The sequence below is a fragment of the Phaseolus vulgaris genome, chromosome 6 (genome assembly GCF_000499845.2).
Source record: "Phaseolus vulgaris cultivar G19833 chromosome 6, P. vulgaris v2.0, whole genome shotgun sequence".
Taxonomy (NCBI): Eukaryota; Viridiplantae; Streptophyta; class Magnoliopsida; order Fabales; family Fabaceae; genus Phaseolus; species Phaseolus vulgaris.
Genome location: NC_023754.2, coordinates 19,913,679 through 19,931,625, shown reverse-complemented (window position 1 = coordinate 19,931,625; position 17,947 = coordinate 19,913,679). Strand labels below are relative to the sequence as shown.

The 17,947-nt window shown below is 31.4% G+C and overlaps 3 protein-coding genes across 6 annotated transcripts; 2 read left to right on the top strand and 1 right to left on the bottom strand.

The window, feature by feature from the left end:
• Positions 1-999: 999 nt before the first annotated feature.
• Positions 1,000-8,248, bottom strand: LOC137831649 (uncharacterized). Of its 2 annotated transcripts, XM_068639412.1 has the most exons (11): positions 7,783-8,248; positions 6,906-7,008; positions 6,590-6,603; positions 6,258-6,476; positions 5,073-5,144; positions 3,973-4,059; positions 3,641-3,679; positions 3,297-3,395; positions 2,285-2,450; positions 1,373-1,482; positions 1,000-1,286 (listed from the first exon to the last, which is right to left on the bottom strand). In XM_068639412.1, the coding sequence occupies exons 1-11, from the start codon at positions 7,993-7,995 to the stop codon at positions 1,200-1,202; spliced, it is 1,209 nt and encodes a 402-aa protein (XP_068495513.1). In that variant the 5' UTR covers positions 7,996-8,248; the 3' UTR covers positions 1,000-1,199. The 2 variants fall into 2 exon arrangements, with proteins under 2 accessions (XP_068495513.1, XP_068495514.1); XM_068639413.1 differs by lacking the exon at positions 6,590-6,603 and having other exon boundaries at positions 7,783-7,837.
• A 3,315-nt stretch (positions 8,249-11,563) lies between these two features.
• LOC137831648 (pentatricopeptide repeat-containing protein At5g15010, mitochondrial-like) lies at positions 11,564-16,036 on the top strand. 3 transcript variants are annotated; one of them, XM_068639411.1, is made up of 3 exons: positions 11,564-13,722; positions 14,135-14,351; positions 14,882-16,036. In XM_068639411.1, exon 1 carries the CDS (start codon positions 11,733-11,735, stop codon positions 13,566-13,568), a length of 1,836 nt encoding a protein of 611 aa, XP_068495512.1. In that variant the 5' UTR covers positions 11,564-11,732; the 3' UTR covers positions 13,569-13,722; positions 14,135-14,351; positions 14,882-16,036. The 3 variants fall into 3 exon arrangements, with proteins under 3 accessions (XP_068495512.1, XP_068495511.1, XP_068495510.1); XM_068639410.1 differs by having other exon boundaries at positions 14,135-16,036; XM_068639409.1 differs by lacking the exon at positions 14,135-14,351 and having other exon boundaries at positions 11,575-13,722.
• Positions 14,766-15,776, top strand: LOC137833505 (zinc finger CCCH domain-containing protein 19-like). The gene is made up of 3 exons (XM_068641850.1): positions 14,766-14,798; positions 14,882-14,977; positions 15,126-15,776. Exons 1-3 carry the CDS (start codon positions 14,766-14,768, stop codon positions 15,774-15,776), a joined length of 780 nt encoding a protein of 259 aa, XP_068497951.1.
• Positions 16,037-17,947: the final 1,911 nt, after the last annotated feature.

The following is a 17,947-nucleotide window of genomic DNA, read 5'->3' as shown; positions in this document are numbered from 1 at the left end:
ATGCAACAAAGATAAAAAAATATAATAAGGTATTATTAAAAAAGTATATATCTAAATTGAAATAATGGATTGAATATATGAAATAAAATAATATCTCTAATATTTTAAGTGACTGTAGTATATTGATTTTGTTTTTTTTTACAAAAAATTTGAAATTAATATGATTTATATTTTTGTATCTCACTGTACTTTTTTTATAGTTTTAAATTTTATAATTGCTCTAAATTTTAATTTCATAGTCTATAGATTAAGGTATTTAGTTTAATTGTTTATTAGGAATTTTTTTAATGAAAATAAATACATTTTTTAAATGAATAACTTATATAACTTATTTTAATATATATATATATATATATTATGATTTGTGTATAAAATTAAATAAATAAATAAATAAAAGTAGAATCTTGGTATCAGTTTCCATTAAAAAATTATGTCTTATGACAATTAAATATTTTAAAAAAACATTTGTTTATAGTGTGTATGGAGTTAATTAAAAATAAAATAAGAAATCATACATTATGTTTAGAAAATAATTTAAAAGTATACTATCCCAACTTCTATTTTTACTGGATAAAGCCTCTGTTTTTAGAAGCAAAATTTATTATTTTATAGAAGAACTCTCGAACAAACTTACTTTAACATGATCATGACTATAACTAACTCTATCATACGATAACTACACAAAAAAAAAATTGGGAGGAATTTTTAAGTGGTACGCATTGTTAAAAAAAAACAAAATGGGGAAAATCACCCATTATTGTATGATATGAAATTATTTGACCTCAATATATAGCCTCAAATTATATGATTTTATATATGGAATAAGGAAAAAATATATTGTCATTTTTTTAATAATAATTTATAAAAGTGTTTACAATTTGAATATTAAATTAATATGTCATATTTGTAATAAAAAGAAATCATCTAAGCTTCCCAATAATGAATAGTATTATTTATTAAGGAATGAAAATCCTTTCTTTAATCAAAGGAGATGAAATGTAGAGAGAACGGTTATCAAATTATAGATACTCTTGGTTCATTGCAAATAATAATAATAATAATAACTAAAACAAAATACAAAGTATAGATCCTAAAATAAAAAATGGGATTTAAAAAAATAAAACAAATAAAACAAAATAGTATTGTTGGCGGTTTATTTTGTTTATAACACTATACCTATTGTTGAGCTTGGAAGATAATCATCCACATGCTACTATGGTAGGATCCATTGCTATAGATGTGTCTCTGTCACACATTTCAGGACCAATATTTATTGGTACTTCTCCCTGCACCATGAAATAACACCAAACTCTTTGAATGCCAAAAATACATCTTGCACTTTCTTTAACCTTAAACTCCAGCGACAACATACCTTTGCAATGTTCCTAAAATATGTCATCGTGTAATTCCCAGTTGGAAATAAAACCTCAATAAGATCTGCCAATGCCAATTGAGGTTGTGACACTGCTCCATTATACCAGTCTTCACAAACATCATAAATGCAAAAACATGATGGTAAAAAGTTATCACACAACCACATGATAAGAAAATCTCACAATTTATGCACACATAGTATAAAGTAAGTTAAGTAGCACTAGAAATTTATACAAAAACATGTTTCAAATTCCATTAGTTTAAGTAAAGAAGATTGGTGAGCTATGAGACTCAAACACGCCTCTTAAATTGTGTGTCTGTGTCCGACACACATATCAGACATTGACACGCATACACGTATCAGTGAAATGTCTAATTCAAAAAATATTTTTTAGATCTTTGACAATTTTAGCATGATTGTAACATAATTTTAAAAAACACAAATACATTAATTTTCTAAAAAAAAAAATATTGTATAAGTTTTATTATTATGATTATAAAAATAAGGAATAAATCCTTTTGAACCCGTCATGGGAAGCATCTTTCTACCAAAAAAGAATTCACATACTTATTCACATAAATCTTGATTGTCAATTTATATAATATATATATGTGTCCCCATGTCCTATATTTTGAATATTACACGTGTCAAATTATACATATCGTGTATGGTGTCCAGTGTCCGTATCAGTATCAATGTCTGTGTCACATAACTTTAGCTTGTGAGTTTGTCATATAAATTACTAAAGTTATAAAGACTTGTAAAAATCAGAAGATAATTTTATCAAAATAAATCAATCCTATAAGTAAACTTAATACCAAATACAAACAAAAACCTTAAAGCTACAAAAACTTAATACCAAATACCAAGTCTTTATCAATTATATGCATTTTGGATCCACGTACTTACCTAGAGCTATAGAGTTCTGTACCCTTTTGTCATATCTCCACAGACTTGTGTTTGAAATAAAGGAAAAACAAGAACGATCTTCAACATTTAGATTTCCTATAAATGTTGACAAAGTGTAGTTGGTTGGATCGGAGGTTAGTGTTTCATCAATAACTACTTCCACGGTCTGCATGATAAATGATGTTCAGTCAACAAAAACTAATAAATAAAAAGAAATTTAAAGAAATGAAAAAAAGAACTCTTTTTCTCAGGTTATATTCTAGGAATCTCTTTCAATTCTAACAAATTAGAACGTAGGTCTATACTAACAGCCTCATGCACCATCTTATGTTAAACGGACTATTCCATTACTGTAGAATTGTTTAGAGCATGTTTGGTTGGACAAGTTTCACCATAAGCATTTTTAAGAAAGAAAAATAAGAAAAAGAAAATGAATAAGTTCATCCATAAACTAAAACTAACTTACATATGAGTTAAAAATAAAAAATAGAGTAAATATATGAAATAACTCAAACAAATTGACTTAAACATAAACTACTTTAACTTATGGAGAAACTCATTTCAAATTTTTTTCCTATTTTTCTCTCATAGAAATGTTTATGGAGAAACTCGTCCAAACATGTCTTAAAAAAGAAAAAAAAAATGAAATGAGTTTCTCTATGAGCTAAAATTAGTTTATACACAAGTTGAAAACAAGAGTTTAAAGAAGTTATATGAGAAAGTTTCTATTACATTTTTTAATGTTGTTTTTCTATCCAAGAAGCGTTTATAGAGAGTTTGTTCGATCAGATCCTGTATATATCTATATCATATTGTCAGAGGCAACCCTTATCCTAATGCTTATTTTCCTGTTACTGTATGACATATTTTACTGATGTAGTCTAGTAAGTATTTACGAAGTTCTACTTAGTACTTGATTTACACAGGAATGTCGATTAAGGATAATATTAGTCACTCAATGTTCCTATGTTGCATTTAATTTTCTCTTTTAAGGCAATATAATTCAACTTACACATAGGATTGCGTGAAATTCCTCCAAGTCATCAGGATCAGAGATATTGTAAGTGTTCTTGCTGGCATCCAAAATCTCTCCACCTGCATCTTGCACATACTGTTTGCAAAGTTTTCATAACAAAAATTTACAGTGATGACCAGAAGGATAAAAAGTATAAGCGCCAGATTAACTAAAATACAATAAGTGATAGGAAAAAAATGAAGTATGGGCAGTATAATAGTGCATATTTACAACTCACGCATTTAAACAATGAGCACAGGTTGGTGATAATGCTGAACAAAATAGTTAAAGTTGAGAAACATGGGCCATGTTTAATTTCTCTAAAAGCATGTGCTTCATACCTTCAATTGATACTTTTCTTGTGTAAAAGACCAAACACCCTGCAAAGATAGCACTTCAGACGTTAAAAAACTTTTATGTATCAATAAAAGGGTAAAGTCATGTATAAGTTGGCTCCAGGTGATTTGAAGAGAGAAGAGCAATAACTTTAAAAGGGCTAATACGGATTAGAAGGTCTTGCTATTTATCAGATGTTAAAACAAAACTAAAACATTAAATCAATTTGAGAATATAATGTACCAATTTAAACAAAGCTCTAGTACAGGTACACGGGGTGTATTTAAGAAGTGGGAAAGAATTAGGTAATGGAATGTGTGCTTTTGAAGGTACATACATTTTTATACTTCATCCAAGCTACAGTTGGCTTGAATGTTGTCCTAGTTGGGGCAATTTTGGCCAAGCACAAATAGTTCTGCTTAACCTATAAAATAGCAAATCACTTGGTCAGGCTAAAATGTATTATAAAATATAATCCTTATTAACTCAGAATTATTGGAAAGATGGTAGAATACTCTTCAAATGCAACTTTAAGCTTATGCATATAAACTTAGGAAGTTTAAAGTAAAGTTATGGCACAAGAAAGTAGAGGCTTGCTGCCGCACAAACTAATGAAGGATTGTTAAAACATTTAGAAGAAAGGAAACACATGGTTTGGTGCTAATTGAACATTATTTTCATTTGTTGACGGACTCCACATTTAAATTTCTGCACTCGGTATGTTATGTATGACAGAATTCTAAGGATTAATCTAATGGCAGTTTCAACTTTATCCCATAGAAACTGGTCACACTTGTTCATGTTCAGAAATCAATGCTTTGATGTTTAGAAGACCAAAGAAGTTGGAAATTTACCTGTTTGGTATATGGAGCAATGGGATTGCTAGTAATATACACTATACTATCGAACACTTCCCAATAAATTTCAGTTAATAGTAGCGTGAGTTTAAAAAAAAGTGTTCTTAACATTTCTCTATTGAGCAGACTGTCTGCACAAGAATCTACAATGCCACAAAAGTGGAATTACTTATAAAAGTAAGACCTTATCTTATAGTTAAGATCAAATATGTTTATCTTGTGCTTTAAGCTAAAATACTAAATATGTGGACATTTTTCAACTATATGATCTGAACAAATTCTTCTGTCCCGGCACAAATAAATGCATTTCCTGTGCTTTGGTCTTCATACGGATTTATTTACATTGGTCAACAACTGAAACAATTGAAGTTAGTTGTATTCTGTTCATTAATTCTCAGTATCTAATTTCAACAGCATAGGCTTACTAAGACCCAAAGTAGAAATTTCTAACAAAAAAATTTCAGTCTAGATGTTGGACAACAAGAACATGCAAGGTTACCAAATCATAATGTTGGTAGAAGTTGCTGAAAATATATTTAATCATACAAATAGTTATGCTTGGACAGAGTAGTGTGCTTACTGCGCTATAGACTTGATTAGCTCTAGCTTCCACATTCGCAAAAGCTCCAATGAATTTGATCCATTCTGCTCTCTATCAAAATGAATACAGTAAACCATTAAGCAATCCAACCACTGAAATGACTAAGTGTCTCTCTTTCTCATAGACTAGTGTACTGAATCTTAAATATTTTATTAATCTTCCAAGTAGGCTCTTAACCCGTAATCAGATTAAATTAGCTGGAAAGACTAGATTAAAATAAACTGTTGTTCTGGAAATCCTGCATGATACATATGACACAGCGCAAGACAGATTACGATGGATTATAAAAAATGCCCCCAAAGTACTACTCTGTAAAGAAACTACTTAGTTAAGTAGTCCTAACCCAATATCATCATCATCATCATCCATATAACGGTAGTAGTTATGTTTTGTTAGTTTAGTTTGGTTCCTATCAATTCAGTTAGAGATTTTGTACGTTCTCTAGTTAAAAATATATCATGAACTCTTCAATAACCTACTTGCATTTAAGATATTCATGGGGATAAACCACAATTGCCTCACCAAGCACAATTCAATCACATCTGGAGATTGCAACACACTCAAAATTTGTTCACTGTGCAACTCCAGTCACCCGCATGCATGACGATGAATTCATAGAATGTCCACAGAATTTAGACTCCTACTGTTAAGTGGAGTGGGCACCATCAAATTTAATGGCAAGATCAAAAGCCACACGATGAAAATCTTACTTAACAGTAGTATTCATGGTCTCTTATATAGAACAAATATTATTCATTTTTAATGTCAATGTACTTTTTCTATGAAGTCCTCGATTATGGCATCTCTTATGCGGTAGTGATTTCCATATAGCAACTCAGCAAGTGGCACCCAAGAATATCCTTGTACTAAGGACCATCTTTTAGATAAAAAAAATTTGTTGCACTTTTCCTCTCCTTTATGGAGGAAAGATTTCTCTAATAATACCAAGGAACTAAGATTAAGAGTTAAAGACTAACTTCACAAACTTTGACATTGCTCAATCAAAGCTTAGATGGGAAATGTTTCCTGGTTATTGAACTATACTTTAAGCAAATGTTGGTTTCAGAAGCATCATGGTAGTCCATGTACATGACACTACCTTACACGTAAGTTCTGATCCTTTTGGCTTTTAAAAATTTATAAAGAGCTATTTTAGTTGCTTACCTGCAAAGGGCTATCCTCCATAAAAGGATCAAAAGTTGCAAAATTGCAAGCTGACTGCTGATCATCGTCACTAAGAAAGTATGAAGAAAACTCTGCAAGCTTTTGGTAATCACTATTGTTGAACATTTCTATCTGTCCTCCTTGATATAATTTCAACACACATGGAGAAGCAACATGGTCTGAGGTTATGCCCTTCAAGCTCTCCACTAAACCTAAAAGCTATTCAAAACAAGAATATGAAAAATTAAGAAGGATGCAATCCATTCTATCTTGATCTTGACAACCCCACCAAAACCTTAAAATGTAAACTTGTGCTAGTAAGAGATTCTCACCTCTACGAAGGAAACTTGAGTTCCAATCCCCAGAGGCAAAAGAAAAAGTTAGTCACAACATGGGTGAAAGATACAATTACAGTAAAAATATGTTGGTCAATGATAAGACATCATTAAGTTTGTGATAAGAAAACAAATATTAGATTGACTAGCCAAATCATTTGTTTTAGCATTGGCACATTGAACTGATTTCTAAATTGATTTGCTGATATATTATGATTGATGGTGTTATATGCTATAGAATCTTGCTTCCTAAGAAAAAACAGAATGAACAAGAGTGAGACTGAGTAGCGAGATAGGAATATCCAAAGCATACCTGGAAAATAAGTAGTATCAACAGAATAGTTTGACAATGGTATGACAAATGACTTAATTCTTGATGTGCAATATTTAGTCCTTGAAGCAATCCTTGAATTATTCTGCCAGAATTGACAGAAGAAAATTGAGTAGGCAAGAAACACACTTAGCAGGAAAAATTCACCACAAACATGCAAATAATTAGAAGAACAGTAATTTCTATGTTTGATTTCTTCTAGCATACATTCCCAACAGAAGAACAACAGAGTCATTGAAGTAAACGTGGTCAGAGGCTGTTATTATTAGCTGTAAAACTAATGATCTATTTTAAAATTCCCCTATCTTAGATTAGAAAGGACTTTGACACTTAATACATGTAAACATTGTCCCTAATCAATCATCTAAAAATTACACCTGGGCTACTAGATGAGTGCATCATACAAATGCATTCAGCGTTGTGTAGAAGATTTCAATTATCAATTGGTTAATACATTTTGCCTTTTGCCTTAAAAAATATTTCATCTTTTTCTTCAATAGGAGAAAGTACTAAAGATAGTATCATTTGATATCAGATAACATTTACACAACCTGGTTAGTGGAAAACTCTATTTAACAAGTAGTCAAAATCCTGGGGTGTTATTGGCACTCTATCTAGTAGTACTGTGGTGGCTTCCCATTCTTCCAACTCTTACTCAATTGACAAAAAAAAATGAATATACACCCTCAATTTTCTCACCCACGCTAATTTATTTAGGCTAAAACAAATCCCTATGATTTCCCATTTTATTATTTGCTTATACAAACAAAAGTAACCCAAACAAAATCATGAGGACCATGGCTACTGATACCTTAAGAACTCAGATATAGTAAAAAATGATATCTCCGTAGGGAAGTACCTGTAGAAGAAGGTAGCTCTGGCCATCCGCAGCATTCTTAATGACTTTGAAGGTCTGGCCATAGTAAATATGAAAGTTTCCAGCATCTTCCACCTTTGAAAAGTTACCAATTTTTGCTGCTGGGGTGGCTCCATGGACATATCCACAATTAAAGAACCAAACCAATGCTAAGAAGAAGGCTTGCAGCCAAGAAGAAGAAGGAGCTGATTCCATGAGCTGAACAAGCCACTTCTTGCTATATAAAAATAATGTGATCTTTGAAGCTAATTATATGCACCATGTTTCACTCATTGTCTTTATTTTGAGCCACTTTTAGAAGGAAAAAGCTATTTAACTTTTTGGGCAATAAGTTTTTAGCTAAACTGCACAGATTCCTAGTAGGAGAGAGGGAATGGTGCAATTTGCAGCTTTTTCAAGATAAATGGGTTGGAATAGTGTTGAAATTCAAGCTTGAAGGAAAAAAAAGAGTGAATGAATGAATATTTGGCATGTAGCTAGTGGGGTGCATACTTTCTTTAATATGGAACACAAGAAGAGGAAACAGTAAGTGACCCGTGAACTCATCTATGGGTTATTTTTGTTATCCTTTTCTCACAACACTTTGATGTTGGCTCTAACTAGTTACATCTTTTTCTTTTGTCACTTTCTTTGATACTCTGATGAATGTGAATGATACACCCATAATCAATTATCCATGTGCTGTGCACTCACCTTTTTGCAACCACTACCCATCAGGTTCAAATTCACTTGGGACAAAGTTGATTTCAAATATCTGATCAAATGAAACACATTTCATGTGAAACTAATAACTTCCTACTTTACATAGGAAACTACATAGCTCCAGCGTTAATTAAAAAAGAACACTTATTCCCACCTTCCACCTGACACACACAGAACCTCATAAAACAAAAAATTATCACCACACAGCTTTTCTCAACCAAACACTTACGAAGTAGTAACATTTTCAAATTCTTAACCTAAAAAACATGGGCATATAAAAAGTTGTCATATGACTTGTTCAGTAAAAAATATTAAATAAAGTAGTATCTTGTGACATCTGTACCTGCATCAATCAAATGTAATTTGAAAATGGCTGTGAAATAATATAAATCTCAGTGCACAAAAGTTTTCTGTCAATAAATATTTTTGAATTGTGGTATACATCATAACAAGAGATTAATATACATATATATAGATAGATAGATATAAACAGGTCATCAGTATAACTTATGATTAATTGATTATGGTATTTGTAAGTTTTTATTAGAATTTGTTATTCTTTCGTCTTTGCATGAAGGAAGCTTCTTTTTATATAAAATAACATATAATTGATTTATGCACGAGAATCCAAGTCACCTAAGGGAGATAAATCAAAATGGACTAATCTATTTTAATTTAAAAATAAATAATTTTTTCAGAAAATTAATTTTTTGTAAAAAGTTATAATAAAATTAAAAACATATAAATTAATTTACAAGCTTAGTTTACTATTCACACTAAAAAAATTATTCACACACCAAAATTAATTTATCTATGACTAGTAAATATCTATTTTTCATAGTTATATATAATCCTAATGTGACTGAAGTTATGTATAATCTTAATTATATATAATCTTAATGTACTGAAGTTATGTATAATCTTAATTATATATAATCTTAATGTACTGAAGTTATGTATAATCCTAATGTGATAGTTTTATTAAAAAAATATATAATAAAAAATAAATTTATAATTAAATAATGTAAAAGATAATTAAAATAATAATATTGAAAGTTGTAAGATAGATGTAAAAAAAAATTGAATTGTGAATATATTATGGTTATATTTCTCAATACACCATGTATTTATTTTTATCTTTTGATTTTATTATTTTTTATTAAATTTAATTTATATTGGTAATTGTATTGTTTCATAACTGTTAGGAATATGGTCGATCAAATCCACTTTATGTATCGTCATGTACTTGTTAGGAATATGACCGATCAAATCCATTCTGCTTCTACGTATATGTGAAATTCGAACATTCGCCTTTGCACCTCGCGAGCTTGTTCTAAGACTGGGGGTTGTGTATCGTCCTGGAACTGCTAGGAATATGGTCGATCAAACTCACTATGTGTATCGTCCTGGAACTGCTAGGAATATGGTCGATCAAACTCACTATGTGTATCGTCTCGTACTTGCTAGGAATATAGTTGATCAAACCCATTATGTGTACCGATATGTACTTGCTAGGAATATGGTCGATCAAACTCATTATGTGTATCGTCCCGTACTTGCTAGGAATATGGCCGATCAAACCCATCGACCAATTGTGCTCTTACGTATAGGTGAAATTCAGACATCAGCCTTTGCACCTCGCGAGCTCGCCTCAAGACTAGGGGTTATGTACCGTCCTAGAACTGCTAGGAATATGGTCGGTCAAACCCACTATGTGTACCGTCCTAAAACGGATAGGAATTGGGCCGAATAGACCAATCCATCGGATTACCCACCAAGACAGATCAAGCTAGCCCAAAACACAACTAGGTGGGTCTAAAATATCCCAGATCATTGATTTAGTACAAATAATTGTACTGGCATGCTAGGAATTAGGCCGACCTAATAGTCAGAAAGTGTAGTAGAATGGGCCCAGACTCATCCTGGCCCGCTTTGCCAAATGTTGTGGGAAACAAGCAATCTTGTCAGAGCATGATCAAGGCGTTTTCGACATACAAAATCCCAAACTCGATAAGTGTCCCGATTTATTTGCGTAATATCTCCGATTATATTACATAAATGCTCTAATTTACCTACTCAATACACCTTATAATGTTACATAAATGCTTTAATTATATTACAAAATACTATGATTTATATACATGATATTCAGATTTTATGAAATAATACTCTAATACATCACATTAAAACTAGTAGAAACCAGAGTCAAAAATCCAAACCCATAAAGATTTATAAATACATAACCACTCAAAATAAGTACTCTCAACTTCCATCTTTACTATATATTCGCTTCTTAAGAATGATGAATGCTGATAGTTAGCTCTCCGGATCAAGTGGAAATTGTTTATTTGGTGTTTGGTGACAAAATCCAACAGAAAAAGATATATGTGCAGACTCTAGATGTTAATAAATATTGTTCCAATAAAGGTCTGAATTAAACTAATAATGAATGTTTCTCAAGTAGAGAGATATGCGGAGGGATAAAAGTAAAATAATAATGACTGATTAAAAATTAACAGCAGAAATTCTAATTAATTTAAAAGGTAATTAATTTCATTATAATTTTAATCAATAATTATAAAATTATTTTTTTAATAAATATTTAACATAATTATATATTGTACTTAAATTTAAAATTATTGACTAAATATTTAATGCAGTTGTATTTTCTTATTGAATTTATATTTTATATTTTATTTACTTGTGTAGACTTGAATTGTATTATTTATTTAAATATTTATGATCATAACAAATTTAATCAAAAAATATTTTTTAAATTAAATTTAAATAATAATATTGTTTTATATTTTTTATAATTAATATTATTATATATAATTTATTTATTATAAATAATTATATTTATTTATATCATATTATAAATATTCTTACTATTATTTAATTTATTATTTATTTATATAAATATTATTATTAAATATTTTATTATATAATTTTATTCAATATAATTTTATTTACATTATATTATATATAATTGATTATATTTTATATATTTAATAATAATAATTAGTTGTTCTATATAAAATAGAACCCACCTGTGTACACCATCCTACACCGCTTCAGATCTGTATCAATTTGCCTTTGCTTTTAGTTTCTCTTAGTCATTTTCACAAACATCTTTCTTTCACTCAACTTTAACCAAATTAATAAATTTGGTTATTCTAGCCCTTTGTCCAATTTCAATACATTGAACTGTGCTTTTTTTTTTGTCAGTCATGAATAGAATCGGATCTAAATTATCTCTTCTCTCTGTTGGGCTATTACGCATCAACCATAACTCACTCTGTGTTAATCGATGTCATATGGTAGAACATCCGCTTATGGGAGATGCTTTCAATTTCTTTAACCTTTTTAGGTATGAAACGTTTTTAGCTCCGCCAAATTTTGGTTTCTCAGTCAGGCCCTTTTCTACTTCATCTTCAACAAGAAGCCTTGGGGAGTCAACTGATGTCCCTGCACATGAGGCGTTGAGTGATGACGATGATGGGGAAGAGGATGAAGATGATGATTATGATGATGGTCATGGCACGAATAAAGATAAGAATGGTACCAATTGTAGTAAGTTACATTTAGGAGATGATGATCTTGCCGAAGATGTTAAAACCATTTTGGATATAATGCATGAGATGGGTTCTGGACCATCTGACATTAAGCAGAAGCTTGAGCATTGCAGTGTGGTGCTATCACCAGAGCTGGTTTTGGAGGTAATTTCAAAAACTCGCAATGATTGGGAAGCGGCTTTCACATTTTTCTTGTGGGCTGGCAAGCAGCCCGGGTATGCTCATTCGGTTCGGGAGTATCATTCTATGATCTCCATTCTTGGTAAAATGAGGAAGTTTGATACTGCTTGGACCTTAATTGAGGAAATGAGAGGTGGTAGAGCTGGTCCATCTCTTGTCACTCCACAGACACTGTTGATCATGATCAGGAGATACTGTGCTATACATGATGTTGCAAGAGCAATCAATACTTTCTATGCTTATAAACGGTTTAACTTTCAAATTGGGCTAGAGGAATTTCAAAGCCTTCTTTCTGCCCTTTGCCGGTATAAGAATGTTCAGGATGCTGAGAACTTACTGTTCTGCAACAAAAATGTTTTCCCATTTGACATTAAAAGCTTTAACATAATTCTGAATGGATGGTGTAATTTGATTGTTAGCACCAGTCAGGCAGAAAGAATATGGAAGGAGATGAGCAAGAGAGGAATCAAACACGATGTTATCTCTTATGGAAGTATCATATCTTGCTATTCAAAATCTTCTACACTTTACAAGGTGCTTAGGATGTTTGACGAGATGAAGAAAAGGAAGATCACTCCTGATAGAAAGGTTTATAATGCGGTAATTTATGCTCTAGCAAAGGGTAGGCTTGTGAAAGAAGCTGCCAATCTCATTGGAAAAATGGAGGACAACAACATTATTCCGGATGTTGTTACTTACAACTCCTTGATCAAGCCTCTTTGTAAAGCTCGCAAAGTTGATGAAGTTAAACAACTTTTTGATGAGATGTTGAAGCGGCGCCTATCCCCAACAATTCAAACTTTCCATGCTTTCTTCCGTATGTTAAGGACCAAGGAAGAAGTATTTGAGCTCTTGGACAAAATGAGAGAGCTGGGATGCTACCCAACCAATGAGACTTATATAATGTTGATAAGAAAGTTTTGCCGCTGGCGCCAGCTTGATGATGTATTTAAGATATGGGATGCAATGAGGGAAGATGGAATCAGCCATGATCGTAGTTCATATATAGTACTGATTCATGGGCTGTTTCTAAATGGAAAACTAGAAGAAGCATACAGATATTATGCAGAGATGCAAGAGAAAGGCTTCCTTCCTGAACCAAAGACAGAAGAAATGCTTCAGGCATGGGTTTCTGGGAAACAGGCAAAGGAGGACCAGGTGACAGATTTAGAACCTAATCAACTTGAAAATGATAGTCTTAAAAATACAGTGAAGGACATACCCAGTAAATTTGATAGGGAAAAAAATTTTCTTCGCCAACCTGAGACCAGAAGGGTAACAAGAGAACGAGGATTTTCTTTATGGGATTAAGACAAGGTCCAATGGCACTTTAACACTATATCTTTGAAGATGATACTTATTGGTCAGCGTACCTCAAATTCCATTTTGTTTACTCCAAACAGGTGGATGGAATGTGGGTGCATAGCCAGACTTCAATTTCCTTATCATGAGCAAGAGCTGCAAGGTTAGTGCAATTCATAGACAACCAAAGTTTGTTAATTATTATAAGATTGAAGACTTTTTGGTTAAAAGTTTTAGGGATCTAAATTTAATTGCCTCTTTACTACTGGTTAACCTTGGTGAATGTTGTTAATACTAAAGCTGAACTCAGGTGCTTCTATGTATTTTCATGAATTTGTTATAAATTCCGCAAGTGCAGCTAGAAACTCAAACCACCGTTGTGATTGTTTAGATTACAGAGAAAAATGTGAATTGATAGTTGCTTGTTGATCATCTTATTATAAATCTACTTCAGAAGTAAAATTAACACAAATGAAGTTAATACATCAAAGAAATAAAATAATTAACTTATGAAGTTGCACGAAAATCTAACTACAGACCTTGAGTTGAACTTCCATTAGTTTTTTATGCTGCAGGGTATAACAGAACATCTTTTATTTTCATGTCTTTGGCCCTGAGACATAAGATCTTCTGTGGCCTCTGCTCTTTGGTCTTATGGATTGTTAGAATCCCTGCAAACATGATACTTTCCCGTGAACCATCATTCAACTATCATCAATACTGGAGATTATTTGATCCTGGGTTTGAAGTGAAGTGACTCAGTCTTACAAGAGTGTCATGATTGTCAATCAGGTTAACTGGATAGCTGAGGGTTATTTTTGTGGCTCTTTCTGTTTGTTTTTATTTTGGACCCAGTAATATAAGACTAAACTAGTAATGCTATTGCTATTTAACCAACCTTGTATTTAAAATTTTCTTATGATTATTTGAATCCTGGTAGCATGATTTAACATCTTTCTATTAAACCTCTAGATGTAAAGAATTCTGCTGTTGGATGGATTGGCTTGCAGGTATTTGGAATGAAATACACAACGCTGCCAAATGCATGGTCTATCAATTATGTAATATACCGATAGAACAGAATCAGGAGTTCGCAAAAGAGAGTTAGTATTAGTGAGGTGCATGAGTGAGCTTAGTGTATGGAATCCGTAACTTTTATTGATACGTTAATTCTTATCAAAATGTTCATATAACAATTTGTGGATTATGGCCGCATCTGGTCTAGTGTCTCTTAATGGTGTAGGTAGCTTGAATTATGGGTGGTCAAAATGAAGAATATTGAATTTATATCACTTGATTTTTTCATGCTTTTTTATTAACAGGAATTGGTAGATTTCAAAGATCAAGATACGTATGAATTCTTATTTTCAGAATATTATGAAATCATCAAAGAAGAAGAAGGGCTGAATTCTGAACATGTACACTCTGCCCATAGATTCTTTAAGAATGGCAAAAGCAAACGTGACTTGGATCCAGATGAAATAGGTTTAGGGGAAGATGGCAGTGGTCAAAATGAAGAATATTGAATTTATATCACTTGATTTTTTCATGCTTTTTTATTAACAGGAATTGGTAGATTTCAAAGATCAAGATACGTATGAATTCTTATTTTCAGAATATTATGAAATCATCAAAGAAGAAGAAGGGCTGAATTCTGAACATGTACACTCTGCCCATAGATTCTTTAAGAATGGCAAAAGCAAACGTGACTTGGATCCAGATGAAATAGGTTTAGGGGAAGATGGCAGTGGTGATTCTGAAGACGTGAATAACTATATAGTTTCTGATTGTGATGACCTGAATGAGACAATAGAATCAATGTCAGGGAGGACAAAGAAGGGCTTGGGAAAGTTATCATCAATGAAAGGAAATGGGAAAGATAAGAAAAAAGAGTTTATTGGATGGGGTTCAAGAAGTCTTATGGAATTTCTTGAATATATTGGCAAAGACACGAGCAATGAATTTTCTGAACATGATGTTACTTCAATCATTATTGAGTACTGCAGAGAAAACAATCCTTTTGACCCTAAGAAAAAGAGAAAGATACATTGTGATGCACCACTGAGATTCTTACTAGGGTGGAAATCAGTAAACAGAAACAGCATGCAAAATCTTCTGGCACGACACTTTGCTGAGAATTTTGAAGAAATGCGTGATGTTAGTAGTTCTGAAGATAGGGATTACAATGAACCATCCAACCTTTTGAGAACCTTTTGAGAAAGAGAAGATCGATTTCATTTACAAAATCTCATAATCTGAACATAGTTTGTGAAGAGCATCAAAGCTGTTTTGCAGCCAAAGTTAGTTATAACCTCAAGCTTGTCTACTTGAAGAGGGGTTTATTGGATTAACTTTCAAAGCAACCACAACTTTTGATGACAAAGTGCTAGGAAGTTATGTTAGAATCAAAACTGATCCGTATGACTATTTACAGAAGAATTCACATCTGCTTGTGCAAGTTGTAGGTAATTTATCTCCGTGATGTCTTCAAATTACTGAAATAGTAGTTGGTAGTTTTTTAAATTTTTAATGGAAGTAAAGTAGTTAATTTTTGCTGGATGCAAAAAGGTTTTCAAATAAACTACTGATAGTGTAATTGTTTGACGATCTTATTTCTGAAATGCAGTCAAAAGTTTTATACAAAAAAAATTATCGGTTCGTAGTTTGCCTAAAATAGAATTCATGTTTTGTAATGAAGAGATACACAAGTCTGTTGCAGCTAGTAAGTATTGTGTATAATATGTGAGTTGAAGAACTGTAGGCATATAAACTACTTTTGTAATGAAAAATTATAGAAGATATTGTGCAAACTGCTTTGTTATGTCAAATTGTTGAAGATCTCATATCGATTAGAGATCAGGACATTTCATAATATATAACTGAGTGCAAACTTTACCTTATAAGTCGATTTTATGAGGATGAGTTAGACTTAAAATTCACTTTTTAACTTGGTATCAGAGCTCTCGATATGAGAGACTATATTTATGTAATTATTTTCTTTTTGTGGTCAGCCTTCATTGCCGCAATTGTTTTTATTTTATTTTTTCGGAAAAATCCTCAATTGGTTTTGAATTTTCATGGATTCTTTTGTTAAGACATCTAACTATTGTTCCTTAAGTATGAGTGGTAAGAGCTTTAGTTTCTTAGGCCTCGATTGAGAGTCCCTTAGCCCTCAACTAGGGGAATCCGTTGCCTTAAGACCTTGACCGGAGGTTTGTTCCGGTATGCTCAATAGTCTCACATCGCTTAGGAGTTGAGACCAAGGTCAATTTAAATACGTTTTCCTTCTTTAATCCACCCGAGACGTCTTTTAAGGACAAAATTGTAACGTCAAGTTCTAAAATAGATAATACTTCAGATGCGATGATTGAACTTATTAATGTTATCTCAAAAGACTTGAAGGCGAAAGACTTCTTAAATAGAAAACTTACAAGAAAGAAAATATATAAATATTCTTTCACAGTTTAGACATATGTAGTAGATTTTAAAATAGTAAATAGTTAGATACGAAATAAAAAAAGTTATACAATTTTCTTGGGGGAAGAATACAAAGATACATTTCTTCAGTGACAATTTGTTATGGTTTCAATAATCTAGATGCATGTAACTGCTTCGACTTTCTTTAGAGAAAATTTTCTATTCTTCCATAGTTTTACTTTTTTTAGTCATAAATAAATCAATAATTATATTGATAAGGAAAGGATAAGGAATCGAAATTGGATTTGTTGAAATGGATAAAAGGCAAGAGATAAAGGCTTACCTACAAGGTGTAGTGGTTATAACATTTGAATATCTTTTACATTTCACGTTACGTAAGTAAAATCAAGTTATCTAAAGATTTTTCTATATTTAATAATAAAGAGGTTTTTAATATTTATAACATCAAATTACCTTCCCTAGCATACAACTTTTGTTTCAACATTTATAACATCAAATTATTTAAAGGAATAGAGATCAATTATACTAGAAAAAGGAAGATGTTTTTGGTTCTGATAGGATTGGATCATTGATGTTGTGGATTTAGGAAAAAAAGAGACCTTGTTCATGCATGCTAAGTGTGCCTTTATGTCTTTCTTTGAAATTAGGTGTGATAAAAATACATATTTCATTGGAATTATTCTCAGTGTTTAGTACATACTTGTTGGATCTTTTGCTTTATCTTGTAATGTATGTTATATAGTATACACACTGATGTTAAATACCGCATTGTACGTATGTTATGTAGTATACTAATACTGCATAATTTCCTTATGTCTTTTATGTTTTGTTTTGAATTAAGGATTAAATTTGAAAGAATTAATTGAAATGATTTAAAGGAAAAGTATAGAAAGTAAAGTTAAATAAAGTGAAAATTATAAAAAAATTGATGAATTTTTTTAGTTATATGG

Coding starts and splice junctions, on each gene's coding strand:
- LOC137831648 (XM_068639411.1), top strand. CDS start 11,733: ATGAATAGAATCGGATCTAAATTATCTCTTCTCTCTGTTGGGCTATTA.
- LOC137833505 (XM_068641850.1), top strand. CDS start 14,766: ATGGCCGCATCTGGTCTAGTGTCTCTTAATGGT. Junction 14,799..14,881: donor GTCTAGTGTCTCTTAATGGT/GTAGGTAGCTTG, acceptor TTTTATTAACAG/GAATTGGTAGATTTCAAAGA. Junction 14,978..15,125: donor AAGGGCTGAATTCTGAACAT/GTACACTCTGCC, acceptor TTTTATTAACAG/GAATTGGTAGATTTCAAAGA.
- LOC137831649 (XM_068639412.1), bottom strand. CDS start 7,995: ATGGAATCAGCTCCTTCTTCTTCTTGGCTGCAAGCCTTCTTCTTAGCA. Junction 4,060..5,072: donor CTAATCAAGTCTATAGCGCA/GTAAGCACACTA, acceptor GCTATTTTATAG/GTTAAGCAGAACTATTTGTG. Junction 3,680..3,972: donor CTTGGATGAAGTATAAAAAT/GTATGTACCTTC, acceptor CTATCTTTGCAG/GGTGTTTGGTCTTTTACACA.